Raw genomic sequence first — 27533 nt, 5'->3', positions numbered from 1 at the left:
CCACAGCCTGCAGTTACAGGTATCAGGAAAGAAAAAACTCACTGGAAGAATGGCTAAGCAATGGAATAATCTGCCCCAGAGAGGTGGTGGAGTCGCCATCTCTGAAGTGTCCTGGAGGAGCCTGGATGTGGCACTTGGGGACGTGGCTTAGGGGTGACGATGGCAGTGCTGGCGTGAGGCTGGGACTGGGTGATCCTGGAGGTCTTTTCCAAGGTGGATGATTCTGTCAGGTGCAGGCTGGCCCATGCCAGACTCAGGAATGATTAGGGAATACTCAGGAGGGAATTATTAGGGTAGCTACAACACACCGGCCAAGGCTGGAATAAATCCATGACTGGAGATCCCAAACTACCTCTTATAAATCCATGGAAAGAGATCCCCAAGCCCCTCTAATAAACCCATGGCAGGAGATGCCCAATCCCTCTAATAAATCCAGTCAGAGATGCTGAAACTGCTCTAATAAATTTATGAAAGGAGATCCCAAATCCCTCTAATAAATTCATGACAATAGATGCCCAGGCACCTCTAATGAACCCATGACAGGCGATCTCCAAACCCCTGTCATAAATCCATGATTGGAGATCCCAAAATCCTTTAATAAACTCATGGCAGGAGATCCCAAACCCACCTACTTTATCCATGAAAACAGAACCCCAAACCCTTCTATTAAATCCAGAAAGAGATCAACAAACCCCTCTAAGAAATCCATGAGAAGAGAGCCCCAAATCTCTCTAATAAATCTGTGCCAGGAAATCCCAAAACCTTTGCAGTAAAACCATGGCAGGATATCCCAAATCCCTGAAATAAATGCATGACAGAAAACAAGGGTTTGAAAGAGGGAACTGATCTTTGTATAATGCCAGGATGGTTTGTGTTGGAAGGGACCTTAAAGCTCATCCCATTCCACCCCGTGCCATGGCCAGGGCCACCTTCCACTATCCCAGGTAGTTCCAAGCCCTCATCGAGTGTATCCTGGAACACTTCCACGGATTGAAGTCCCACAGGTTGCCATGACTCCCCCTGCCCTCACGCCGATGAAACTACAACTCCCGGCATGCCCCGCATCGCCCCGCCCCCTCCGCGGGCCGCCGGTCCCGGCGTGCTTTGTGCCGCGCCACACAACAAATATGGCGGCGGCCGCGGGCCCGTGGCCGTAGGGCCGGGCCGGGCACGGTGAGTGGCGGCTCTTTGGGGCCGGGGGTCACCGGCATGGGGAGACTGCCAGACTCGGGGGGCTCCTGGCATGGCTTCATTAGAGGGGTTTGGAGTCTCCTGGCGTGGCTTTGTTAGGGGGATTTGGGGTCTCCTGTCACAGATTTATTAGAGGGTTTGACATCCCCTACTATGGGTTTATTAGAGGGGTTTGGGATCTCCTGCCTTGGGTTTATTAGAGAGTTTTGGGAGCTCCTGGCATGGGTTTATTAGGGGGATTTGAGAGCTCCTGGCATGGGTTTATAAGGTGGATTTGGCATCTCCTGCCTTGGGTTTATTAGAGAGGTTTGTCATCTCCTGCCTTGGGTTAATTAGAGAGTTTTGGGAACTCCTGCCATGGGTTTATTGAAAGGCTTTGGGAATTCCTGCCATGGGTTTATTAGAGAGGTTTAGGATCTCCTGCCTTTGGTTTATTAGAGAGATTTGGGAACTCATGGCATGGGTTTATTGAAAGGGTTTGGGGTCTCTTGTCACAGATTTATTAGAGGGGTTTGGGATCCCCTGCCATGGGTTTATTAGAGAGCTTTGGGAACTCCTGTCACAGGTTTATTAGAGAGGTTTGGGAACTCCTGGCATGGGTTTATAAAGGGAATTTGGCATCTCCTGTCATATTTGTTAGAGGGGTTTGGGATCTCTTGCCATGGATGTGTTAGAGGGTTTTGGGAATTCCCAGGGTTTTGGGAATTCCTGGCACAGGTTTATTGGAGGAATTTGGGAGCTCCTGGCATGGGTTTATTAGGGAGATTTGGGGTCTCTTGTCACAGATTTTTAGAGGGTTTTGGGATCTCCTGCTATGGATTTATTAGAAGGTTTTGGGAAATCCTACCATGGGTTTATTAGAGAGTTTTGGGATCTCCTGGTATGGGTTTATTGAAAGGGTTTGGGAACTCCTGTCACAGATTTATTGGAGGAATTTGGGAACTCCTGGCATGGGTTTATCAGGGAAATTTGGGATCTCCTGTCACAGATTTTTAGAGGGTTTTGGGATCTCTTGCTGTGGGTTTATTAGAAGGTTTTGGGAACTCCTTCCATGGGTTTATTAGAGGGCTTTGGCAATCTTAGGGCTTTATTGGAGGATTTTGGGATCTTCTGGCATGGATTTATTAGAGGGGTTTGGGATCTCCTGGCATGGGCTTTTTGGAGGGATTTGGGCTCCCCTCTCATAGATTTATTAGAAGGGTTTGGGGGCTCCTGCTGTGGATTCCAAACAGAGGTTTGGGATCATTTGTCATGGATATCTTAAAGGGTTTTGGGGATTTCCTGCTATGGATTTATTAGAGGGTTTTGTGACCTCTTGCTATGGATTTATTAGAGGGGTTTGGGAATCTCATGGGTTTCTTAGAGGGATTTGTGGATATCCTGTCATGGAAGTATTGGAGAATTTTGGCATCTCCTGTCATGCATTTAGTAGAGAGGTGCTGGGATCTCTTGCCATGGATTTATTCCAGGCTTTTGGGTTCTCCTGCCATGGATTCATTGCAGCCTGAGGCCCTGTGCTCTGAGCTGTCCCTGGGCCACCCAGAATCCCTTCCAGCTGCTATTCCTGTGTGGTTTTTAAGGGAAGGAGGATCCAGAAATAAGGAGTGAGGGAGGATTTGGCACTCGAGTGCCTCTCCAGAGTGGTGGGTGGGTGGTGTCTCCTGGATATGGCCCTTTTTTGGGACAAACCATCCACTCAGGAGCTGCTGGGAGGAGAAGTGCAGCAGGCTTGACTGGAAACAGGAATGAGGGCTGGGAGAAAGCTTGGATTGAGTGCCAAGCCCAGGAATTCCATCCAGCAGCTTGGGAGGAGGGGCCTTGACAGAGATTTTAAGGCAGTCAGGAGATGCATTCAGAGGAGGAGAAGCTGATGTAAAGTGATTTAGTTCCTATTTATGTTCATTAGGAAAGTGAAACTTTAAAATCTTTCAGCTTTAATGTCTCAGATGAAGAAGTGCCAGGGGTTTGGAGGAGGTGGATAAGGATAATCCAAGGTAGGGGATAGTTCATTTGCAGGAATAAATAACAGCTTTGTTCAAAATGGAGTTGTGGTGGGTTGGATCCTGGTGAAGAGACTGCTCAGACTTGTGGTAACAGAAATGCTTTTAATTCGCCCTTTTTTTGTTACATTAATTTACACTTTTACATGGTTTTATTTTTAGAATGATCAGAACAAGGTGGAAAAAATATAAACAAATTCTTCAGTCAGGGCTTCCAAGTTTATATTGGAGGATTGGAGGTGGGTGGGTTCAACTGCATTCTTTATAGTAAATACTTATTTTGTATCTTTTTAAAGGACTCTTTTGCCTTCACAATGTTTGGGGACTTATTTGAAGAGGATTTTTCCTTTATTTCCAACAATCATTATGGGAAAGGGAAGAAATCAAGGCCCAGAGAGTCTGAGCCTCCAGCTCCCAGGGATTTCACCAACCTCAGTGGAATCAAAAATCAGGGTGGGACCTGCTACCTCAATTCCCTTCTGCAGACTCTGCTTTTCACCCCTGAATTTAGAGGTGAGGTACTCAAAACCTTCTTAAAATAATGTTGAGATTGATGTTTTAGTGAGACTTGCACTTCTGGTTATTTATTTAAGAAACGCAGTGAACCTGGGTGATTTTGGGGCACAGTTCACTTTAAATAAATTATTGCAGAATAAAATCATAGTGTTTGACATTAAAATCCATTAAATTTTTAGGGAGGGGGTGTTGTCTTTTTAAATAATAATTTTTTTACCAATTGCAGAGGCTTTGTTCTCCCTGGGACCCGAAGAACTTGGCACTCTGGATGACAGCAGGAAACCAGATGCGAAGGTGATGGGAATTCTCCTGTTCATCACAGTTGATTTGGAAGAATATGGCTGCAGTTCATGTGAAACCTAGGGAAATGAGTGAAAACCTAAATTTGACACTTGAGAGGCAGCTTGGCCTGGCTGATACTGGGTTTTCCACAGCATTCTAAGTTTTCATTGCCATCAGGCTTTACTTCAGAAATCAGACATGGAATCTGTTTCTGCTGTGGTGTTCTCCCTCCCACCTCATTCCACCCCTTCACCAACCCTTCAGGAGAGCTGGAGGGGGACTGGGGACAAGGCATGGAGGGACAGGACACAGGGAATGGCTCCCCACTGCCAGAGGGCAGGGATGGATGGGGTATTGGGAATTAGGAATTGTTCCCTGGGAGGGGCTGGGATGGAATTCCCAGAGCAGCTGTGGCTGCCCCTGGATCCCTGCAAGTGTCCAAGGCCATGTTGGACACTGGGGCTTGAAGCACCCTGGTATAGTGGGAGGTGTCCCAACCCATGGCAGAGGTGGAATGGGATGGACTTTGAGCTCCCTCCCACCCTAAACCATCCCACTTGGCTGTGTAAGGGGAGGCACTGTGGATTTTTGGGAACTGATTCTGACCGCTTGGTGCAGAGTGAGTTGTGCGTGTTACGGAAGAGGCAAGGGTGGTTTATCTCCCATGGGGGGGAGGGTGGTTTATCACCCAGGGAGGGGAGTTTATCACCAAAGGGGTGGTTTATCACCAAAGGGGTGGTTTATTACCCAGGGGTGGTTTATCACCAAAGGGGAGTTTATCAGCAGCTTGGTGTTAAGTTGTCCCTGCTGTGTCTGACTGTTGCCTGCTGCCGTGCCAGGTTCGGATCATCCCGCTGCAGCTGCAGCGCCTGTTTGCCCAGCTCCTGCTCCTGGACCAGCAGGCTGCATCCACCTCTGACCTCACCGAGAGCTTCGGCTGGAGCAGCCACGAGGTGCCCATCTCCATCCCCACACACCTCCCCCTGCACACACACGGGGTCTGGAAGGCTGGCATTTGGGAAACACCTTAAAATTAGGAAACGCCTTAAAATCCTTCAAGCTGTGGAGATGACACTGGGTTGGGTCAGCTCTTGGTGTATTCTGTTAGATCTCCACATGGAGCCCAGAGCAGTTGTTTGCAGGGAGGAACAGAAGATGGTTGTTCTCTTAGATACAATTCCAGTTGCTTTTCCTTTGTTTTACCAGGAGTGTGTTTTTTTCCAACAGGCTCAGATACTTAGATTCTTGCCCAAGTTGAACTGTGTCAGTCAGAGATTAATCTAAATCCAGGGAGTGGCTTCAAATTGACAGAGAGCAGGTGTAAATGGAATATTGGGGAGGAATTGTTCCCTGGCACAGGGTGTCCAGAGCAGCTGTGGCTGCCCCTGGGTCCCTGGCAGTGCCCAAGGCCAGGCTGGACACTGGGGCTTGGAACACCCTGAGAATAGTGGAACGTGTCCCTGCCATGGCCACAGTGGAACAAAATGATCTTTAAGGTCCTTCCAGCCCAAACCACTCTGGATTTCTATGACTCTGTCCAAGTGAAAGTGTCTTAGATGAGTTGTAGCATAACCAAATTAACAATAATAAATGTAGTACTTTACTACTCAAGGACTAAATGTATGAGTAGTCGTTGAGACTCTGGGACACTTGAAATGTTATTTTTGAGCCACAGGCCAAGCACAGCAGTGTTTCATTCCTTCCTGTGTGGGTTTCCCTCCTGCAGGAGATGAGGCAGCACGATGTGCAGGAATTGAACAGGATCCTCTTCAGCGCTTTGGAGACTTCCCTGGTGGGGACATCGGGCCACGACCTCATCAACCGCCTGTACCATGGCATTGTTGTCAACCAGATTGTCTGTAAGGAGTGCAAGAACGTCAGTGAGAGACAGGTAAAGCTAGGGATCTCCCACTGGGGGGTTCTCTTCAGGCTGTTGACTTTAAATATTCTTGTTTTTAAAGTCCAAAAATAATGTCATCCTTGTTGAGTGCCATGTTGAATCCAGGTAGTGAGTGTTGGACTTTAGGTCTTTGGCTGCATTTTCTAAATGAGAGGTAAAAAACCCAAATATTTTGCATCTTCTGAGTTCACAAGCCCTGCCTTTAGTAGGTGTGGTTAGCACAGAGAGCAGTGAGGTAACAGCAAAACATACCATGACAGTCTTTTGTGCTCTTTGCAATTTAAAAAAATCAGTTTATAAAAATTAATTTCTCTGGCTGTGTGAGGTGTTTTTACCCATCACTGTGATGAATAGGATGGGTATCTTTCTAATCACAAACTTATACCCCTCAGAACCTCATTTCTTCTTGTCCTTTCTGCACAGGAGGATTTCTTAGACCTCACAGTGGCAGTGAAAGGTGTGGCTGGCTTGGAGGAGGCCCTGTGGAACATGTACGTGGAGGAAGAATACTTTGAGAATGACAACTTGTATCGATGTGGAGCCTGTGATAAACTGGTTGAAGCTTCCAAGGTAACACCTTGGGGTGGGATCATGTAGGGTTAGATGGGATGTTAGAAAAAAATTCTTCCCTGTGAGGGTGGGCAGGCCCTGGCACAGAGTGCTCAGAGAAGCCGTGGCTGCCCCTGGATCCCTGGAAGTGAGTTTGGAGCAGCCTGGGATAGTGGGAGGTGTCCCTGTCCATGGCAGGGGGTGGCACTGGATGGGCTTTGAGGTCCCTTCCAGCCCAAAGCATCCTGGGATTCTCTGAAACCTCAGCAGGTATGTCAAGAAAAGCTCCTGTGGCTCATTTCCCAAATGTTGTTGCAGTTTTTTGTCCCTAACATGGAGGTTGGTATGATTTGGAAAGTATTGACTCTTTCAACACCTCTGCTGCACCTTCCTCTGGGCACTCTGGAGGATTGGCTAAAAGATAAGTTAGAGCATAAAATGAAAATGTGCAATGGGAGAAATCATGGAAACTCACTTCTGGAGAACCCAAATGAGAGAGAAGAACAACTGGCAGCTGTTGCTCTGTGCAGGGAATGGGATCTGTTGCTCTGTTTTTGTGGAGGGAAGCAGACTCAGGCTGGTTTTGCCCTTTGCCCTTGTCACAGCAGCAGAGCCCCTTGGCCTCCTGCAGGATGGGTGAAATCCAAACTCTGCAGACCTCTGGATGTGGAAGGAGTAGTTCAAAGGGAAGCTGAGGTCAGGCCAGGTTAATCAGTGACTTGGGAGTTCAGGAACTCTCAGCAGTGCCTCATGTGCCTTGTTGCAAAGTCTGGCTGGGGTTTAACTGGGTTGGGTTCAAGGCAGTACAGGGTAAGTTGTTTGCCTCTCACAAGTGCTCATCCATGCAGGAGGAGAGTGGAAACTCTGATTTTTGGTAGGAAATCACAGAGCTGGGGGTTTGCCAGGCTGTGGATGCAAATGGAATTCCTAATTCAGGGGATTTCTTAAACCCTGTGCGTGTTCCTGTTGTGGCTCTGGCAGTGGAGAGGAGGATGGAGACATTGGAAAGGCTCAGAAATGTGGCCATGGAGCCCACAGCTGCTGCCACAGGTGGTACAAGATGGTTGGTTTTACTTCTCATGAGGGTTCTTGATGGACTCACCCATCAAGTCGTTGGATCTGGATTAATCTGGAATCATTAAAATGGACTTTCCTGGCTTTCCTGCCTTGTGGGTGCTCCCCTGTAGAAATGAGGGAGACTTTAGCTCCTGTGACTGCCTGCATAGAGCCCATGGGCTATGGAAATGTCATTACTGACTGGAATTTCAGCAATGTCCTTTATTTGCTGTGGCAGGATCAGGTGTGGGACTGGTGATCACCAATCAAGGAGGATGTGGGGCTCAACAGGGGGAGAAGATCTGGGTCACTTTTAAATTGTGTAGTTGGAAGGGAAATTGAGAATTGGTGAAGACATTTGAAAAATGAGGGCACTGATCTTGTCTCTGGTGGTAACAAAGCTTTGGTGGAAAAGGATTTGACCACAGCAAGGTGGAAGCACAGTTTTGTTCTGAGTCTGTGCTTAAAATGTTTTTTAAATCTTTTAAATCCTTTCCCAGTCTGCTAAACTACGCAAGCTGCCTCCCTTCCTCACCATCTCCCTCCTGAGGTTCAACTTTGACTTTGAGAAGTGTGAGAGGTACAAGGAAACAAGCTGCTACACATTCCCCATCCAGATCAACCTGAAGCCTTTCTGTGAGCAGGTGAGCACTGTTAACACTTGTTAAAATTTTCTGTATGCTCAGCAGAGAACCTACAGCTCAAGGTTACCTTTTATTTTGAATTTTGTCACGTTTTTGAGTGACTTTATGGTGTCCTCCTCCACTTTTGAACTGAGCTACCATGTAGCTACAATGAGGAAGGGTAAAATAACTACTCAAAAGTTATCTAACCTTCCCTTGACAGGAAGATAATTATCTGGAAATGGAAATTAAAATTTATTTCTGTGTGGTTATTCTCTGATAACATCATGCATAAATTGATCTATATGTGCTATAGGTGCCTGTAGTTATTCCATTTTTCTCAGGAATCTCTGTTTGCATTCATAAATATGTTTCTGGTTATAAACTGAGCTATGCCACGGCTTGATGACAAATTTTGATTCTTAAACAACACAACAGAGGCACTCTTATGGAACAGGCATTTTTCTTCTTGAAGTGTTGCAATGCAAGCTTGGAAATTTCTCAGTGTTAGAATTTGAGGAAGCTTTTGTCCCCCTCCCTAGTTTTAGGGTTTCTAAGTGTTGCTTCTTTTCTCTCTCCTCTTTTAAACAAAATAAGCTTGGTTGTGAACAAACACTGAAATTGAAAATATTTTTAATTTCCAGTATGGTTCAGAATCCTGCTTGTTTAATAACACAGACTGCCCAGGGAAGCTGTGGCTGCCCCATCCCTGGTGTCCAAGGCCTGCTTGGACAGGACTTGGAGCCACCTTGGGTTAGTGGGAGTTGTTCCTTCCCCTAGCAGGAGCCCAGATGAATTTTAAGTTCCCTCCAACCCAAACCATTCTGGGATTTTATGATTTATCAGCCTGTGCCTTGTGCCAGTCCTTCCTTGTGTCCCCAGCCCTCAAAAGCCATTTCAGTCTCTGCCTGTGCAAACACACACTGAGAAATCTCTGAAGTGATGCTAAAGGTATAAAGCTGTCCTTGTGTGAGAGACTGACCTCAGTTGTTGTTACAATTATTGTTTTTCTTTTTAAAGACTGAGATGGATGATTCAGAGTACATGTATGAGCTCTTCTCTGTTATTATACACAAAGGTGGCTGCTATGGAGGACACTATCATGTTTATATCAGAGATGTGGATGAATTAGGAAACTGGCAACTCCAAGTAAGTCCCTAAAGGCTTTTCTTCCTTGCTTTAGAGGTTGTACTTTTCAGAAAAGTATTAAGAGCTGGTTGATGAATGTGCATCTAAACTTCATTAATATTTTAATGAGGCTTTGTGTGTCTTGCCTCATTGAGAAGGGCAGTTGAACAGAATGTCCTTCACACTCCTAGATGGTGCATGATAATGTCAGCACAGAATACTCCAGTCTTCTATTTGTGTGTGAAACCACAATATTTGTGAGTGTCTTTCTCACCAGGAAGAAGAGGATGGGCTGATTGAAGAGAAGGCTTTAAGAGACACTGAGAATGCCAAAGAAACAGAAAATCCACTGGCAGTCTTAAAAGGGATTTTATCAGAGGTATGGTATGTAAGGAGTTCATTGCTTTGGTTTTGGAGCTAGGGAACCTGCAGGGAGTTGGTGTTTGTGAGAGTGGGCAGGCTTAGGTGTCCAGAGCTCTTCTGAGCTTGGCATGAAGCATTTAAAACTTGGCTTTAATATTACCAGTGGCTCTTTGTACAGACAGAGGCCCTTTTGGAGTATTTCTAAAGCTGCTCACCAAAGCTGTTGCAAAAGGAATCAGAATATCCAGAGCTGGAAGAAGGCACCCACAAGGAGCATTGATGCAGCTCCTGGCCCTGCACAGACACCCCACCAATCCCAGCTTGTTCATCCCTGAGAGCATTGTCCTGGAACTGTGGCCGCCTTGGGAATGTGCCCATTCCCTGGGGAGCCTGGGCAGTGCCCAGCACGCTCTGAGGGAAGAACCTTTCCCTGATACCCAACCTAAATCCCCCTGACACAGCTCCATATGATGCTGCAGTATCTTATTAAAAAAAACAGGAATGATTAAAACACTTCCAAATTGGCTTCTTTATGCTGACCCCTTGACTTTTGTAGCCTTTGTTACCTTGGTTTTTCATTTTTCTGCAGGAAGAAGCAAAACAAATTCCCGTGGATCAATTAGGGCAGAAATTACTGGAGAAGAAAGGGGTGTCCTGGAATAAGAAATACAGAAAGCAATATGGAGCATTACGAAAGGTAATCACAGGTTTGCTAGTTTTGGTTTTAGATAGCTTTTATAATCATTTATATTCTCATTGAATAGTCAGGAGGATGATAATTGAGAATATGGGACCTTTGGATTAACATGTAATGTGAATTAGCAGGCTGGGGAACATGAGATTCCCAAGGAATTGTCTGCCTGAGACTATGTGTATTTTTTTTTTTCTAGTACAATTTTCCAATTGGTTGCTGTATTTTATGATGTCTTAAGGAAAACACTTCAGCACTTGTGCTGTAGATGGGTGGAAAACTGGTATTTGCTTGTTTTTTGAAGGGAGATATCTGCAGTTTCCACAAGAAATATTTAAATGTAGGTGTGAAGTGTAGATGTGAGGCTTTTACAGAGGTAAACTGTGAAAATACATGAGGAAGCACCATAAAATGAGTTTTGAATTCATGAGGTTTATGTTTCACAATGAGGTGGAGCAGCTTAATGCAGGCTGCTGCATTTAAAACTTGGCATCTTCTTCATCCTGTCCTTGCTTCCCTTTCAGTATTTGCAGAATCATCCTCAGATATTCCAGCTGAGTCCTGATGGAAATAAGGTCAGCCTGAAGGAAACACACAAGCTCCTGTTCAAGCTGGATTCTCATGGACAAAATCTCCAGAGCCCCTCCCAGAAGAATGATGTCCAGTGGAACTGTGAGAAAAACCCCCCAAGGCCAAGGGCTGCTTCTGCTGGGTGCCACTGGTTTGATCTGAATGATTCCAAAGTCCAGCCCATCAAAGAGAAGGATATTGAGAAGCAGTTCCAGGGTAAAGAGAGTGCCTACATGCTGTTCTACAGAAAAGCTCAGCTGAAGAGGCCCCCTGAAGGTACACAAAGCTCATCTGGAGGTTCTGGGGGAGCTTTCTGCTTTGACATTTTTTTTCTGGAGTGCTTCTTTGTCCTTTCCAAGCTTTATTTTCCCCAGTTTTCCTTATAGTGATCATTTGAAAAAGGACTTAAAAATGAAGATACAAGGAGGTGATGATGTGTGGATTGACTGTAGCTGACTAAATTTTTAGCATGCTCCAGAAATAATGGCAGAGCATCAGCTGAAACAAATACAAGTTGTTGCTAATGGCATTTATGTGTTAATTTCCCTTAAAGAAAGGTTGATTGGAAGGAGTAAAAGCATTTGTTTGTTCTTTATATCATCCTGCAGTTGAGTTTTCAGTGATTATTGTACTATAATGTCTCCTTTTGATAACTTTTCTTGTTTTCCAAAGCACATTTTAAGCCTATTTTTTTTTTTGTTGCAGCACGTGGAAATCCAAGGTACCAAATTCCTGAGCACCTGCTGAATGAAATGAATGCTGCTAATACAGAGCTGCAAAAAAAGAGGTACATTGGTGTCACTGTACTCAAACAGCTCTTATCTGCAGGACTGCCAAGAGATTCAAAAGGAAGGAAATTCCTTGAGCAGAGTCAGAACTGAAAAGGTTCAATGTCAGAGGTTAAATGAAGAATATAATTTCTATATCCATATTCTGCTGCTTCTCTGCCTTCCCTGATAGCATTCAGCTTACAGAATTTCCGGGGAAAGACACAGTTTCAAATTGTACTATTTTCTGGTGAAAATCACTGCAATTCTGGGAAGAGAATGAAATGTGGTATCTTAACTGTGTTTATAGAGGGAATTCCTCACTGGGAGAAGGGGGAAGGACTTGGTTTATGGGGAATTTACAGATAAATGATACTCTCTGCCAGAAAAGTCAAGAGCTTGTGGTATTCAGGTTGGACAAAACTTTCCTTTGTGTTGAGGGACACCTGATATACACCTGAATCACAGTTAAGATATCAAAATACAGACACAAGAGTTCCAGTTTATGGGATATTTCACACAGGACTGTGGCTTCCCCATCCCTGGAAGTGTCCAAGGCCACTTGGATAGGGCTTGGGGCAGCCTGGGGTAGGGGCAGATGTCCCTGCCCATGGCTGGGGTGGGACTGGATGAGCTTCAGGTCCCTCCCCACCCAAACCATCCTGGGATTCTGTTTCTGAGTGAATTCCACTCCTTTATTTTTTTAAATGTTTGCTGCTACAGCTAGGGACAGGTATAAAGGAGGAGGGTATGGGGCAGGGAATTTAACCCTGGGGGGATCAATTCCAGGAGAGATGCACAGAAACATCTGTTTGGTGTTAAATCCACCCCTTTGTTGTGTTGTTCTCCCAAAGAGCTGAATGTGACTCAGCAAACAATGGCATTGATGTACATCTCCACCTGAGCTCCTGCTATAAATTCCACAATGGGGCTTTGCATCCTTCACTTTCTTGGAAAGAGAGCGTGGTGGATTTGACAATTGACAGAAGGAAGACCCTGGGAGACCTCCGGCAGGCAGTGTTCCAGGTACCTGCTCTAGCAAACTCAACTCCCTTTTCACTTGAGCCACTGCAACCTTTCCAAATAGATTTATGCTGCAGTCTTTGTGTCAAGGAGAAATTTTCAACAGGAAATGGAGCTTAGGAGGCTAAAAACTTAATGTGAGTTTACATGGGAGGAAAGAGTGGTGTGGGGTCTGTTCTTGAGCCATGAAATTGCTGGAATTTTAACTGTGGAGATTTCAAAGTTCACATGAGCTAATTTATTATATTTGGGCAGCATGTGCATGGCCATGGATTGACATTGCAGAACTCCAGCTTTATTCTTAATATTTCATTTTGTGACAGAGTTGGCTTTGTCTTTTCAAGGAGTCACCGAGTGAGCTCGGGAGCCAGGCTGTGGCAGCTTTCAGCAGACTGTAATTATTGTGACTGCTGTGAGTTACTGCTCACTGTTATTTGACATAATTTTTCTGGTTGTATCTTCCAATTAGATGTTGGAGTCTTGGGAAGGGGACATGGTTCTCAGCATGGCCAAGCCTTTACCAGCAGGATTACACCTGTACCAGGTGCTTGATGGTAAGAGCACTGCATGCGAAGCCCCTATGCTATTGCTGTATTTTAATTCCTGCAGCCATCAAAGATTTCATCTGTAAACCATCCTGGAGATGTGTATTACTGAACATTCTTCCACCTCAAACTCATGTTTAATTATTGAAATTACTTATTTCACTCTTATTAGTGGAATGAATGATTTTGAGACTTTGCTGTGAAATCTTTGTTGTGAAATGCAGATCTCAAGCGAGCTAAGCACATTTGCTGACAAGAATGCATTAGTCTGTGTCTTGCCCTTGATTTGCTTGTGGATGTTTGCTTTCATAGGATTGGCCTAATAGGTGGAGGAGAGGATAGAAGAGAGGAGCCAGGGTGACATCAAAGGAAAATGTAGGTTAGACTTCAGCTGAAGTAGGAATTTTGTAAAGGGAAATGCTCACTTGAAGAGTTCATTAATTTATTAAGGGTACATCAGTTTTTCAAACTGTCATTCTTGTCTCCAGCTTTGCTTTGTTAGGCAATTCTAAGTGTCAGTTTGTAACAACTTATTCAGTAACTTTCAAATGTTATGTTCTCTGTGGTCAGCTTCAGAAAATTACTGTTGAACCAGAACATAACCCAACTCTCCACAGTGTTGACATCAAAATAGAGAGACACTCAGACCTGCTCTAAATATTCCTTCCCATGCTTGTACAGTTCTTTAAGTGTAGTGATTTTTAAAAACTTGCTGACCCTGTTTGTGTGGTTTGTGGGGAGCAAGAACTTGATGATTTGCTCCTATTTTTTAGGAGATGAGCTGACCCTGGATGGCATTGGGCTGGCTGATGGAGCAGACATCTTCGTCTGGAATGGGAAAGAGGTAAAGGAACCAAGCACTTCCTTCCTTGTCAGCTCTGAAGAGATAAGACTGTGCAAGGTCTCCTGGAAATCCTGTGCTGCTTTTGTAGTTTTCCATCTTCCTTTTAATATTAAGGCTTGTGCTTAACCTGGAAGTGGTTGTAAAGCACAGCATTTTATTCTGTCTCTCTAGTGGAATAAAATGCTACTTTTAAAATATTTTTATTGTAAGAATATCCAGTTGATATTGACTTTCTCAAAAAAATAAAAAAGACCCCAAACTAAACAAAACCACCCAAACTCTGTAGTAACAGAGTTGGTTTTGTCTTGGTTTTATTTTTGGTATAGTTTTTTTCTATTGCAGCTTTTGTGTCATTAAATTTTCTTCAGCAAGGAGCTTAGGTTGAATTTAGGTTGAATATCAGAAAGATCAAGCTTTTAAAATGTAAAGTCACAATGTTCAGTCACATTTGGGTAATTCTTTAATGTCCTGAGGGGCTAAATTCCTGTGTCCTAGATTTTGCCAAGTGTCCGCTGGTTTCCCAGTTGCTTACCATGGAATGGTTTGGGAAGGGACTTAAGGATCTCATTCCACCCTCTGCCATGGACAGGGACACTTTCCACTATCCCAGGCTGCTTCAAGCCTTGGCCAGGGATCCAGGGGCAGCCACAGCTTCTCTGGATAACATTTTTCTTTTCTCTCCCAACACCCGTGGGTTACTCTGGTTGTTTGTTCAGTACGGATTTACTCTGAGGAGGTTGGTTTGAATGGGGAGAGCATCCACTTTGGTCTCAATTTTCTCCCTGCCCAGTCTCTCCTGTATTTTCTGCATCAGCCCCTTCCCCAAGCTGTCATTCCTTGCTGCTTTCCCTCAGGTTGGAGGCACGAAGGTGCTGACAGGCCCTGAGCATGAGCCCGTGGTGCTCAACGTGCTTCGCTTGGCCGAGCACAACGAGGGCGGCAAGGGGCAGCACTTCAGCGAGGCCCAGCACGTCTGCTCCTGCAGCACCAGCCTGGGGCAGCTGCACTCTGCCCTGGCTCCAGCTGGGGGCATCATCCTCAAAAACGGCTCAGGAGCAGACCCAGAAGCCAAGAGCTGGGAAGTTTTCCATGAGGAGGACATGAAGGAAACAGTCCGAAGTGTCGGGCTCAGGGACGGGTGCTCTGTGCTGATCTTGGACAGCCATGACCAGAGGTAACGTTTTTGGTTATGATTGTAATGAAACAAAAAAGCAATTTTGGCAAAACCTTTTAGTCCAAATTATACTAACAACATGTATTCTTGCAACTGGTTATCACTTTGAGCTTACAAATATAATTTCATCTTAAGTTTTGGAGACCAGTTCTTCATCAGCTGTTAGGTTTTTCTGGCCCTCAAAATGCAGCACCAGTCACAACCTTTGATTTACCCTTGTAAAGGGGGAAAAACTTGGTGGGAACAACTCATGCTCAGTGAATCCAAAGCTGCCAGAGGCAAATTTGTGCTCTCATGACACACTGTGCTCCCTGAGGCCTCTGCTGTGTGAGATGCCATCACTATGAACAACTTTGGCACCCACCATTGGTTTATCTGGGAGCTGTGCTGGTGAATGATGTAGCCCTGCTAATGTTTAGTTTTCCTGTCTCTGACTGTCTTTGCACTGCTGATTCCCACAGCTTTGTCAACGTGGCAAGTGGGAATTTGACTGCCTTCACCTATGACATCAGCTGGCTCCAAGTGAAAAACTTCTGTGGGGGGGAAGAGGAGCAGAAGCACGTTAAAATCACTGCCACTATTGAAACAGTAAGGACTCTGCTTTCCTGAGCAGCTTGGCCACTGCACTTGGCCCAGCTCATTCCATGTAGCCTCAGGGATGAAGCTTTTCCCTGCTGAAATTAGTGTTGAGCTCAGAGTTACAATCCCTGGGGTATTTGCAGGTAGCTTAAAACCAGTGCAGTGTTTTAGTGTCAAACACTTTTCTCTTTGGGTCATCCTGTAAATGGAAGTGTGAGGTGGTGTCAGTAACCAGAGCCAGAAGAGAGGGGAAGGATTACCTTTGTGCACTGGCACCTGAACAAGCAGGGGTGGTGGTGGCATTCCAGGTGTTCATATCCCTTTTAATGTCCCTGTCTTTTAGGTGATGGCAGATATCAAAATGAAAGCCATCCGGGAGCTTCAGCTGGAGGAGGAGCTGGGTAAGTGTTCAGCTGCTTTATCAGTCTGCTAATGCTATAATTTACTGGCTTTTCAGTGGGTTTAGTGGTAGAATTTTTCTTTCAATGAAAGAATAAAAGCTGAGACTGTTGCTGGAGTCTTGAGGAGTCTCTCTCCAGTTATTTTTGATGTTACTGAGGGAGACCTCTAAGATAAAGCTGTTGTAATTAATCTTAAAGGTGTTACTTGTCTGAAATTCTGAGCCAAATTCCTATTTCATTCCCATTTGAATTACTTAATACTTCTCTCTTTCCTGCCCTTTTTGCTGCAGCGAATGAGAGCTGTCTTAGACCTGTTAGTGGCAATGGGAAACTCCTGTCTCCAGGTAAACAGATTTATTGAATCACTGTTCTGTAAGAAATTCACTGGGGAGGTTTTGAGCCTCTGTTTGTCCTTTCCTGGGAGAAGTTACCCACACATAATTCCACTGATTCCCAGGCTTAACTGAACCAATTGTATGGTTTGTTTGTTTGTTTGTTTCCAGTTTTAAAGTTAATTAACAGTACCAATACAAAGATGGAGGTTAAACTGAAATGTTCAGCTTGGTTTTATTGCTTCCATCCCTAATCCACCTGTGCTCCTGAGGGACTCTGGGAGATCTCCATGCCTTTGTTTTCCTTATAGGGCACTCCCAGATCTGCTGAGCTCAGGGCTGAGCAAGCTCTCCAGGGAGCACTGAAGGGTTTTAGCTTGCTCTGAGGATGATAAAATTGATGTTTTTATTTGTCCTCCCTGAAGTGCCAGAGGATTACACAGTCAAGGAAGCAGAGCTGAAGATGGGAAGCTTGCTGGGGCTGTGCCGTGGGAAAGCTCCAACTTCCACTCAGGTACAGCAGTGTGGGATGGGAGGAGCCTGGTGCAGGGACTCTCCTAAAGAGAATAAAGGAAGAAAAGGAGGAATATTGCTCTTGGAATGTGCAAGTTGTAAATATCACAGGATCCCAGAATCGTTTGGGTTGGAAGGGACCTTAAAACTCAGCCAATTCCATGCCCTGCCATGGGCAGGGACACCTTCCACTGTCCCAGGATGCTCCAAATCCTGTCCAACCTGGCCTTGATGTGCAGGGGAAGGGGGGTTGTGCATTTGTAGAGGCCAGGTATGGCTAATGAGGATCTGCTGATGGCCATAACATAACTCATCTATCTTTGCTTTTTGTGCCATTTTAGTGCTTTTTGAGGACATTCTTGCCACAGGAATTGTTCTTACACTTCCATATTTATTCTGATCGTTTGCTTTTGGATTTTCAGCTCTTCCTGTACTTCATGGTTGGGAGTGACCAAAGCTGCAGCCCTGAGATGGAGATTGTTGTGGAGGAGACTGCCTCTGTCAGAGAGGTAAGGCTGGCTGCTCCCAAGCTCCTGGACAGCATTCCTTGCACAGACCTGGAGGCAGAGGAGTTGGGAAGAGCCATGCACAGAGTGAAGGAAACTCTGGTGCTACCAGTCCAGTGTTGAATTTGCAGCTTTGATTTTTTTTTTTTTTTTTAAAGGTGCATCTGCAAACTCTGGGGCAGATTTTTTTCAAGTCAAGGCACAAACTGACAGCACACATTTAATTTTTTACCAGCTTGGGAAAGCTGGCTCAGCTGATGTGGTGAATTTTTTCCCTGAAAACCATCTCATCCATGAAGGGTTTAATATGTAGCCCAAATACATCTTGTCTATCTAATTATATCTTTTTAAGAATTGACCAGCAATCAGTCATTCTTTATGTCAGAAAATTCTAACATAGGTTTACTGAAAAATTTATTTCCCAGCCTCAGCATTGACACAGCTCTCATCCTGTGTTTCTTCTTTCAGTGTCTCAATTTAATGCTGGAGAAATCAGGATTATCAGGTTAGTTGTGTTGTTATTTACATATTTTTAAAGGGAATTTAAAATATTTTAAAGACAGCTTTTCCTACCCTAAATTGTGTAGGTTTTTCAATGATCTGTGTCATTGTAATAGGAGGAGGGGAACGAATTCTAAACATGAAGTTTTTATAATACAGTTTTTATTTTAAAGAGCTTGTCATAGATTCAAGTGATAATTTGACACATGAGAATTAGATAATTAGATAGGTGAGGAAGGGAGATCTGTGCAAATAAAAGATTATTTTCATACAGCAAAAGATCTGGGGAATATCAAAGTGATAATTCATTTAGCCAGAGTTGTGTTTAAAAAGCAGATAAAAATAAAGAACAAAAGGAAAAGGACTCTTGACGCTTGTTGAGAGTTTTGTAATATTTTCCCACACTGGTTTTATTGACTGATTAGTTTTCTGTGTGTATCTGTTTTGGTAGGTGACAACTGGCATTTGAGAAGGATTGACTGGTGCTACGAAGCAGGGGAAGCACTAAGTCAGGAAGTAAGAGGAGCCTGTTTTAATCCCTTGGACCTTTGCTCCCTGGGGAGAAAGGCAGCTGTGGGCTGACAGGGATCCTGTGCTTTCTCTTTTCCAGAATGCCACCCTGAAGGAGCTCAACGTTTGCAGAGGAGACACTTTGGTTATAACTGAGGGAAAGCTTCCAGAAAAGGTAAAAGGAGAGTGGGCAGTGTCTGGAGACTTGGAATCCCACAGTGGTTTGGGTTGGGAGGGACCTTAAAGCCCATCCAGTGCCACCCCTGCCATGGCAGGGACACTTCCCACTATCCCAGGCTGCTCCAAGCCCTGTCCAGCCTGGCCCTGAACCGATTGTCACTCAAAATTGTAGCATCATTATTTTTGCACCACCACCCACTAAATCACACCCCCAGCTGCTGCCTCATCCACACATTCTTTGGACACTTCCAGGAGTGCTGACTCCACCCTGGGCAGCCCATTCCAAAAGCTTAAGTTTTAAACAAATCTTTTCTCTCTTCCTGTGCTAAAGGTGACATTTCACCTTGTCTGCACACAACACTTGAGGAGCCAGCTGGTATTTTCTGTTCCAGGGTTTCCTGAAAATCCCCATCTGGTGGCTGAAGCCTTCAAGCCATAAGAAACATGGAGAGAATGCACAAGACCAGGTGAATGGGATCACCTGGAAGATGGAGGCTTTGCAGGTGTCTGCTACAGCAGGTGAGCTTGGCCAGGCTTTGAAAGGAATCATCTATGGTTTCTCTTTAAGCAAAACCCAAGTTTTAATCCAAAGCCTTTAAACCCTTCTGAAACCTAGGAAGGGCTGCATGAATTGCATCAAGGTTGTGGTGAAAGGACCAGTGACCACTCAGGAGACAGATGCAGTTTTGGATATAAATGCTGGCTAATCCTGTTGTAGGGATGTTCCTCAGATAGATTGGCTCAAAACACCATTAAATTTTGTAGCAGGGGCTCTTTGTTTGTCAGTCTCAAAAAATTCTAAGATAGTCTCAGAAAATTCTAACATAGATTAGAATGTTAGGCAGTGGTAGCAGTGTAAAGCATCTCCTTCATGAGCACAGATGTGATTGGTTTCAAATGCCAGACTCCTGATGGCACAATGAATTCCCTTCAGGCTGTATTGCTTTTTGGGAAGCTGTAAAATGAGGGATGTGTAAAGCTTGAATAGTGTCAAAGACCTTAAATGCAGTGTTTTAACTGTGTTTGCTCTCCTAAAGGTCAAATCCAAAACCAGTCAGGACAGCAAAATCAAGTGAGGGTTGAGAAGGGAGAAGAAAATGAAGTGAAAATAAGAGAATTGGAAAATGGGGAACAAATTGATTTTTCATTATTTATGAAAAGTAATATTCCTCTAGTGCTGAGTTGTGCTGCGGGCCAGGACCCCTCCCTTTGTAGAAGTTTTCTTTGCATTTTTCTCCTGCCTCAAACCTTTCCTGAGTTTCACTTTCTCCCCTGCTGATTTCAGTAGTGGAGCTAAGAGCAATTTAGCTTTGCTTGCAGTAGGTTTGCCCAATAACTAACACTATTTATCAATGGCAATAACTGCTCCTAGCTCTGAAATTTGCAGTATAGGATCTGTATGGGAACTGTTTGGAAATTATTGGGGATGTATTTTGTGTGCTGGATGTGGCCATGGCAGGGGGTTGGAATGAGGTCACCTTTAAGGTCCCTTCCAACTCAAACCAGTCTGGGATTCCTGGATATTGCAAGTGGACTCCAGGCTTTCACTCTCTAAGTGAAATGTGACCATGAAGTGGCTGTTATCTCTCAGGACTACACAAATCACGTTGACTCTTCTATTATTTGTTTCTTCCTCCTCCAAAGCTCCACCAGAAGCCACCCACCCAGGCCTGGATCTCTGTTATGCTGGCAGCATAGAGATAGCAGGAGAGGCCTCTCTGGAAGATCTGAAGATGCAGGTTAGATGTTCTCCTGTGTTGGACTGTGCAGCAGCACTGTGGTGCCTCGAGCTCTATTAACAGCTCTTTTCTATTTCCTTTTCCCCTGTCTCCAGTCTGTTGTGCCATGGTGTTTATGCCATGGTCACTGGTAAGTACCAAGAGGCAGCTGGAGCACGTAGCTCAGACACTTCCTTAGTGTCCCTGCTGTCTCCATCCTCCCTGTCACCTGGCCTGGCCTGCAGGAGCCTCGTTGCACATCAGCTGAAGCTCTGCCTGGCAGCTTTTGTCTTTATTTCAGTGTAAAATCTCTTCATGGGAAGCACACACATAACAAGCACCTCCTAAAAAGCCACTTTGCCATTTCCACATTGTTCCTGTATTAGTTTTCTGCATCTTTTTTTTTTTTTTTAATTTCTGTATGTGGAATCTGATGAATGAAGAATTGCTTTGGGGTGCACAGGTTTGCCAGCCAGGAAGGTCTGGCTCATTTTGTTTGGCCAGAAATTAAAACACCTTTGTATGGTTTTAATACACTAAAAACCAAACCAAGCAAAACACCCCAAAAGAAAAAAATAAACCCAAAACCCACCCCAAACTCACAAAAACATAGCACCCAGTCCTACAAAAGGCTCTGTGTGGTTTAAGCAGTGATTGTTCTACTTGAACTGCATGGGGAAGTGTCTCTCACCTGATTCTGCTCCATACCAACACTTATTTTTTGGATCTGACTTCAGTTTTGGGCTCTGCTAGGCTACTGCTATGGAGAACTGTTTGCAGCTTGATCAAGGAGAACTGGCTGAGCATGGGAAGTGCTGTGTCCTTGGGAAGGGCTTAGAGGAGCTCAGCACTTGGCTGGAGACTGGGGCAACGACTGCAACAGCCTCATTCCCTCCCAGTTGTTCAAATTCTGGTTAAAAAAAGAAATTGGGTACTTTGGAAATGGAAGTTGAGTTGAGAACTGTTGAGAGGGAGGGAAATCCATCTCCCTTTGAGGTTGAAAAGTGAGTATTTTGCTCATGGCCACAAGCAACAGCTGGTGTGGAATAAATCTCAATACCTTGCCCTCTTTTTGGGGAGCTAATCCAGTAGTTTTCTGTTTTTCCAGGGAGACTGGCTGCTAAAATTTTTGACCAAGTATTTCTGTTTTTCAGGCTCTGACCTTGCCCTGCTGCCAGGAGCAGGTTGTGCCCCTGCCCTCATTCCTCAGAGCTTGGACAGTGGACAGCAAAGGCCCCGGGAAGCTCCTACGGGACAACAAGAGGAGACTCAGGTGGGTTCCCTGGGGAATGTGCAACTGGGATGGACTGGGGGAGATTCATCAGCTCAGTCTGAGTTGGAAAGGATCTTGAAGATCAGCAGTCCGCTGGGCAGGGACACTTTCCACAGTCCCAGGTTGCTACAAGCCCCATGTCCAACCTGGCCTTGGGCACTGCCAGGGATCCAGGGGCAGCCACAGCTGCTCTGGGCAGTGCCAGGGCCTCATTCCCTTCACAGGGAGGAATTTTTCCCAATATCCCATCCATCCCTGCCCTGTGGCAGTGGGAGCCATTCCCTGTGTCCTGTCCCTCCATTCCTTGTCCCAAGCCCATCTTCAGCTCTCCTGGAGCCCCTTCAGGCCCTGGAAGGGGCTCTGGGGTCTCCTTGCAGTTGAGCACCCCCAGCTCTCCCAGCCCAGCTCCAGAGCCATGTGAACAATCCCTGTTCTGTTTTCAGTGACTACAGGCTGGGTGCCAGAGTGGAAATCTGCATAGAGCCCTTGCAAGAAGAAGAGAATTTGGGGTAAGAGCTCAAGATCTTTATTTCTCACGTTTCTTACAGCTCTGCATTTGAGAGAAGCCTTCACTGAGCAGCTTTTGACTTCAGGGCTCTCAGGATGTGGGAAAACCTTGGAAGTTGTTTATTGTTTTCCACAAACAATGTGAGGAGGGCAGGAGTGGGAGGAAAGCTGGGAATTCTGAAAGCATAGCTCACAAGAGTTTCTTTCTTTCATCCTGCTGCCAGCCCCCACGAGCTGCTGCTGCGAGTCCAGATGGGAATACCAGGAGAGAGGGACTACTCCACCTCCCGGGATTTGGTGTGGGATATCTCCAAGGAATGCACAACCTGGGCTCTGAGGCAGAGAGTGGCTTCTCACTATTGTCTCCCTGCAGATAAAATTGAAATAGCCAAATACTTCCCTGAGAGATTTGAGTGGCTGCCAATATCTAGCTGGGTAAGAGCTGGAGTGACAGAATCCAACAGTTGTTGGAGAGGAGCATGTCTGGGCTGCAGTTCCTTAGGGATTGAATTTAAGGAGAATTCCAAACTCTTCTGCTTTGATTTTGTTCAGACACAGCAAATCTCCAAGAGGAAAAGGAGGAAAAAGCAGGCGAGTTTGCAGGCAGCACCTTACCACCTGAAGGATGGAGACATCATTGGGGTGAAGGTAAATTTCCCTGGATTTAATTGTTGCACAAGGATCAGGTTCAGGCAATGTCCCCTTTTGCAGTATCTTCATTTCTTCCTGGTTTTCTCTCATCCTGCTGCATTTCTGGGAGTACTGAGGTGTGAGTTTGGACACTGCATTGTGTTGATAGGAAATTTCTTGCTGCTGCTCCTTTTCCTTTTTCTCCTGGATCTTTTTTCTTGCCCTCATTTTTTGACTTGTTTTTTTTTTTTTCAAATTCTGATTAAAATCCAAAGAAGTGCCCTTTCAAAATCACATTATAGACACAAACTGTTACATAGTATGGAATTACTGAACTATGACAGTTCTGTTTCATGGTGTGAAAAGGAATTACCCAGCATTGAGCTCTCAGCTGGCAATCAGGCTTAGAAGGAGAGAACATGCTGGCTGGGTTTTAGAGCAGTAGGAGAAAAATGTGATGTCCTGTCCTGCTGTTTTAGCCTATTGGAAGAAATCCATCCCTGGAAGTGTTCCTGGCCAGGCTGGATAGGGCTTGGAGCAGCCTGGGATAGTGGAAGGTGTCCCTGCCCATGGCAGGGGTGGGACTGGATCATCCTTAAATCCCTTCCAACTCAAACCATTGCCATTCTAATGAACTTGAAATTAATCAGTGTAAAACTAGTCAAAAGAATCAATCTGGGAATTTATTGTGTCAGCTGGGAAATAGTTTTACCTTCTGACTTTGATCTCTCCAATCCTTTTTTATAACAGAACCTTCTCCTTGATGACACCAAGGACTTCAGCACTGTCAGGGATGACATTGGGAAAGAGAAACAAAGGCAGCTGGCTCTGGAAAAGAGGAAAAGGTAGTGAGCATTTAGTTTCATTTTTCTTTAGAAATATGCAAAGTGTTTGCTGCTTTTCAGAGAAGCTGTGGCTGCCCCATCCTTGGAAGTGCCCACAGTCAGGTTGGATGGGGTTTGGAGCAACTGAGATAGTGGAAGGTGTCCCTGCCCATGGCAGGGGGTGGCATTGGGTTGTCCTTAAGGTCCCTTGAAATCCAAACCATTCCAGGATTCTGTGGTGGTGTTTGCAGGGAAGAGATGAGAATCTTGAGTCCATGTTTCAGAAGGCTGATTTATTATTTTATCATATATATTATATTAAAAGAAAATGATATATTATAACTAGACTAAAAGAATAGAAGAAAGGATTTCATCAGAAGGCTGGAAAGGAATGAATAACAAAAGCTTGTGACTCTCAGAGTCTGAGCCAGCTGGGCTGTGATTGGCCATTAATTAGAAACAATCAACATGGGCCAATCAAAGATGCACCTGTTGCATTCCACAGCAGCAGATAATCATTGTTTTTCTTTTCCTCTGAGGCTTCTCAGGAGAAAAATCCTGGCAAAGGGATTTTTCAGAAAATATCGTGGTGATATGATTCAGCCTAATTGGATAATTTTGGAGGCCAGTGGTAGCTGGGTGCTGTCAGAGCACACAGTTCCAGTAATCCTGCAGGGAGCACTTGGATAATTCAAACTCCTGGCTCTCAGTGTTCCTCCACTGAGCCTCGTGGTTTTCCCTCCTGGAACACACTGTGGAGATGAAAATGAACCCTTGGCTGGCCTGGCCTGGCCCAGGCTGTTTTCACAGCTCCCTGGAGCTCAGAGTAAGGCCAGGCTCACCCTGCTGAGGCCCAGCACTGAACTTTAACCAGGTTATTTGTGTTTTCCAGCCGCCAGGAGCGTGCCCAGGATCCCCTGTTCCCCGAGGAGAAGCTCCCCATGAAGCCCCGCAAGCCTGAAGTGGCTCTTTCCATCAACGTGGGTGTTTTCAGATAGCACCAGGAGCTGCTCTGCCCACACCACCCTGTACTAACCTGGCCTGCAGCTCCAGCAGCAAGAGGGGCTCTCCCAAAGGGTCTGCAAGGATCCCTGAGGCATAAACTGGCTGTAGGATTCAGGATAACTCTGATTTTCTTCTGCTCTCTCTTGGGGAAGTGCTTTAAGGTCCCTTTCTCAGTGTGGTACTTACTCTCAGGCTGAGTAAATGCACTTTATAGAGGAGGAAAAGGATTAATATATTGTATAACCCCTCAGTGACTCTTTTTTAACCACCCAAAATGCTTTGTTGGGTCAGATCTGACCTCCTGCACCATCACTACTGAGATCTAATGCAGTCATAATCATCTCTTTTTAGAATTGTTTCCCATCTCTGATCACTGAAGTTGCTGCTGATACCAGAATTTGCTTTTCTCTCTTTATCTCTAAACCTAAGTCTGTAGGAGCTGGAGTCAGCCTTAAGAATGAAGGCAGTGTGGAAATCACTGAGGAGAGTGTAGGAAATTGGCTCAAAAAGAACAAGTCCAGGATCTGTCAAGATGTAAAACCTGGAGACATCTTTTGATATGGAACAAGAGGGACGTAATCTTAGATTTTGAAGTTTCTGGGGCTTGTTTTGTTGCCCATGAACTTCATTTTGCAATTTCTAGGGTATTTTTGTTGTCCCTGAACTTCATTAACAGGCAAAACGGTTGGAAAAAATGGACAGATCCAATGTTTGATCTTCAGTGGGTTTTACTGTACTCAGGAAAAAGGCTTGCATTTATTTTCAGTGCTCCTCTTCAGAGGAGTTTCCCTCATTTCCCATCTTTCCAGCTGTTCTGATACTCTGTTACATTGGAGAACCTGTTTCTCTTGGTGTCCTGAGCTGACTTTGAGCAGCTCACTGAGCTCCAGGTCAAAGGCTCTGAAGTATTAACTCCAAAGCGAGCCTGATTATCCTGAATTAAATCTGTGACAATGACAGGACAAAACACAAGTTTGCTTTTGGGGGCTGCTGTATGTAAGAGGAGCTGCTAGTTGAGAAGATTCCTCAAATTTTGGCTAACGTGAGATTTCTCATGTACCTTCTATAGGTTAACACTACTCTGGTATTTCAGACAGCATAAAGATAAAAACTGACACTCTGCTAGCAGCAAAACAAAAGAAGTGAAAAGCACCATGAAACACACAATTATTATTTATTTCTGTGCATATCTTTAGAATTCAGCAGGTGCTCCTGTGCTTTTAGGGGCTGATGCTCTGCAGAAGGGGCTGTTTAATGTCCTCACTGACTTGGACCCTGAAATCCCAGTGTCATGGATACATTTGCTGCCTGTGGGGAGGGCAGTGGATGTTTTCCCATCTTCATTTGTGTCGCCTTCTTTCCATATCAGGTGTTCTTGGGAGCCTGGCTTTACAGCAGGGATCAGAGGTGCTGATTCCAAAGGTTTGTGTTCCCACATGGTTCCAGCCCGTTGGATTTATTTGCTGTCCCTTCAGTTCCTCTGGTTCCTGCTGGAGAGCTGGACTGAGCTCAGCCTTCCTCTCTTGAATAACTCTGGTCTCTCCCTGAGAACACCAAGTTTGGAGAAATTGAAATGCAAATTCCAAGTGGGAATTTTGTGCCTTTGTTCAAGTGTAATGTAGCAGCACCTGCACTGAACCAATCTTGGATTATTTCTAATGTTGGCTCAAAATGCTTTTTGTTTTTTCTTCCTTGAAACTCTTGTGGGCCATTCCACAGTGAGAGAGTTCATGGAAAACGGGGCTGGGGAGAGGAAACACCTTTTGAAAACGGAGTCTTGGTGACTCTGTGGGTTCTGATGGTTATTTGCAAAGCCTGGAAGAGCTTTCATCTTTATTTTTCAAGTGTTCTTCACAAAATAAAATGTCATTTTTATCTGCCTAGTTGGGTTGTCTGTGGATGTCTCACTGGTTGGGAATGGCACAAACGGATTTCTGATGTGAGTATTAATTAACTCTAATTTTCCAACATTTCTGGACCAACATTCCCATCTCTGGGGAAGGTTCCCCCATTCCTTGTGGCTGTTTTTGTTTCCTGAGGCTCCTGCCTTGGTCCTGGCTCAGGCCTCTGAGTGCAGGAGCAGCTTTGCTTTGTCTCATGTTTCCAGTCCCTGTGGGGAAAGCACTGAGGATGGCAGGGAAGGTTCCTCCATCAGAACACTAAAGCCACTCGGATGCCCTAGACTTAGAAAAAACCTTGGAAAATTTTTTTATCCCAATTTTAATGCGTTGTGTGGACTGGTTATTTTGAGCAACACGTTTTGACTGAAATTAGCAATTGGCTTCTAGAGACTACTAAGCCACTTGCTGGGAAATTAATTATTTTTAGGGGTTTTTTTGTTTGGTTTTGGTTTTTTTGGGGGGGGAGTTTTGCCCTTTGCCCTTTCCCCTTTCCCCTTTCCCCTGGCTCATCCCAGCTTGCTCAGACCTTTCCATGTTTCCAGGAACAGGGAAATCTCCCAGACTTGAGTTGAAAGATTCCTACACTTTTCTTGGCCTCCTTCCTGAAAAGCATGGTGCAGAGTTCATGGCATTTCCAAGAGGTTTAGCGGGGTTAAATGGGATATTGGGAAGAAATCCTTCCCTGTGAGGGTGCTGAAGGCCTGGCTCTGGGTTTTGGTTCTTCAGTTAAATGGAGCTGTGCTTCCTTGGGGTGCCTCTGCAGGAAAATGAGCTCATGAGGCCAAATTTAAACTCCCCCCCCCGAGATTCCTCCTCAGGCATCTCAGATGCTTCCATAAGAGTCAATGGAAAAACCCAGACAAAGCACACAAACCCAAAAAAACCCCATCCCTCTTCCCCAGAGCAGCTTCTTCCCAGTGTTCTTGCTTCC

General features: G+C 45.1%; 1 protein-coding gene across 2 annotated transcripts; it reads left to right on the top strand.

Moving 5' to 3' along the window:
* Positions 1–1084: 1084 nt before the first annotated feature.
* On the top strand, positions 1085–26584 carry USP40 (ubiquitin specific peptidase 40). 2 transcript variants are annotated; one of them, XM_071418074.1, is made up of 32 exons: positions 1085–1173; positions 3488–3704; positions 3934–4001; positions 4829–4942; positions 5716–5880; positions 6313–6459; positions 7995–8138; positions 9138–9266; positions 9523–9624; positions 10198–10305; positions 10824–11145; positions 11575–11656; positions 12491–12662; positions 13129–13213; positions 13978–14048; positions 14903–15222; positions 15684–15810; positions 16145–16202; positions 16493–16546; positions 16960–17048; positions 17470–17556; positions 18022–18058; positions 18506–18570; positions 18665–18739; positions 19137–19263; positions 20389–20483; positions 21617–21735; positions 22179–22244; positions 22467–22677; positions 22795–22890; positions 23623–23717; positions 24589–26584. In XM_071418074.1, the coding sequence occupies exons 2-32, from the start codon at positions 3506–3508 to the stop codon at positions 24692–24694; spliced, it is 3735 nt and encodes a 1244-aa protein (XP_071274175.1). In that variant the 5' UTR covers positions 1085–1173; positions 3488–3505; the 3' UTR covers positions 24695–26584. The 2 variants fall into 2 exon arrangements, 1 of the variants encoding a protein (XP_071274175.1); XR_011677055.1 differs by lacking the exons at positions 22467–22677; positions 22795–22890; positions 23623–23717; positions 24589–26584 and adding an exon at positions 20579–20613 and having other exon boundaries at positions 22179–22208.
* Positions 26585–27533: the final 949 nt, after the last annotated feature.

This window comes from Agelaius tricolor, unplaced genomic scaffold (genome assembly GCF_023055355.1).
Source record: "Agelaius tricolor isolate 1412-34295 unplaced genomic scaffold, bAgeTri1.0.p SCAF_75, whole genome shotgun sequence".
NCBI classification, from domain to species: Eukaryota; Metazoa; Chordata; class Aves; order Passeriformes; family Icteridae; genus Agelaius; species Agelaius tricolor.
The sequence above is the reverse complement of the archived record's forward strand: the minus strand, read 5'-3'. Positions and strand labels throughout refer to the sequence as shown.

Bases quoted from the DNA above. Each gene is read 5' to 3' on its own strand.
- USP40 (XM_071418074.1), top strand. From the start codon at position 3,506: ATGTTTGGGGACTTATTTGAAGAGGATTTTTCCTTTATTTCCAACAAT. The intron at 4,002-4,828 runs GTGATGGGAATT...CTGCCGTGCCAG, and splicing joins GCAGGAAACCAGATGCGAAG to GTTCGGATCATCCCGCTGCA. The intron at 11,657-12,490 runs GTACATTGGTGT...GTTCTCCCAAAG, and splicing joins ACAGAGCTGCAAAAAAAGAG to AGCTGAATGTGACTCAGCAA.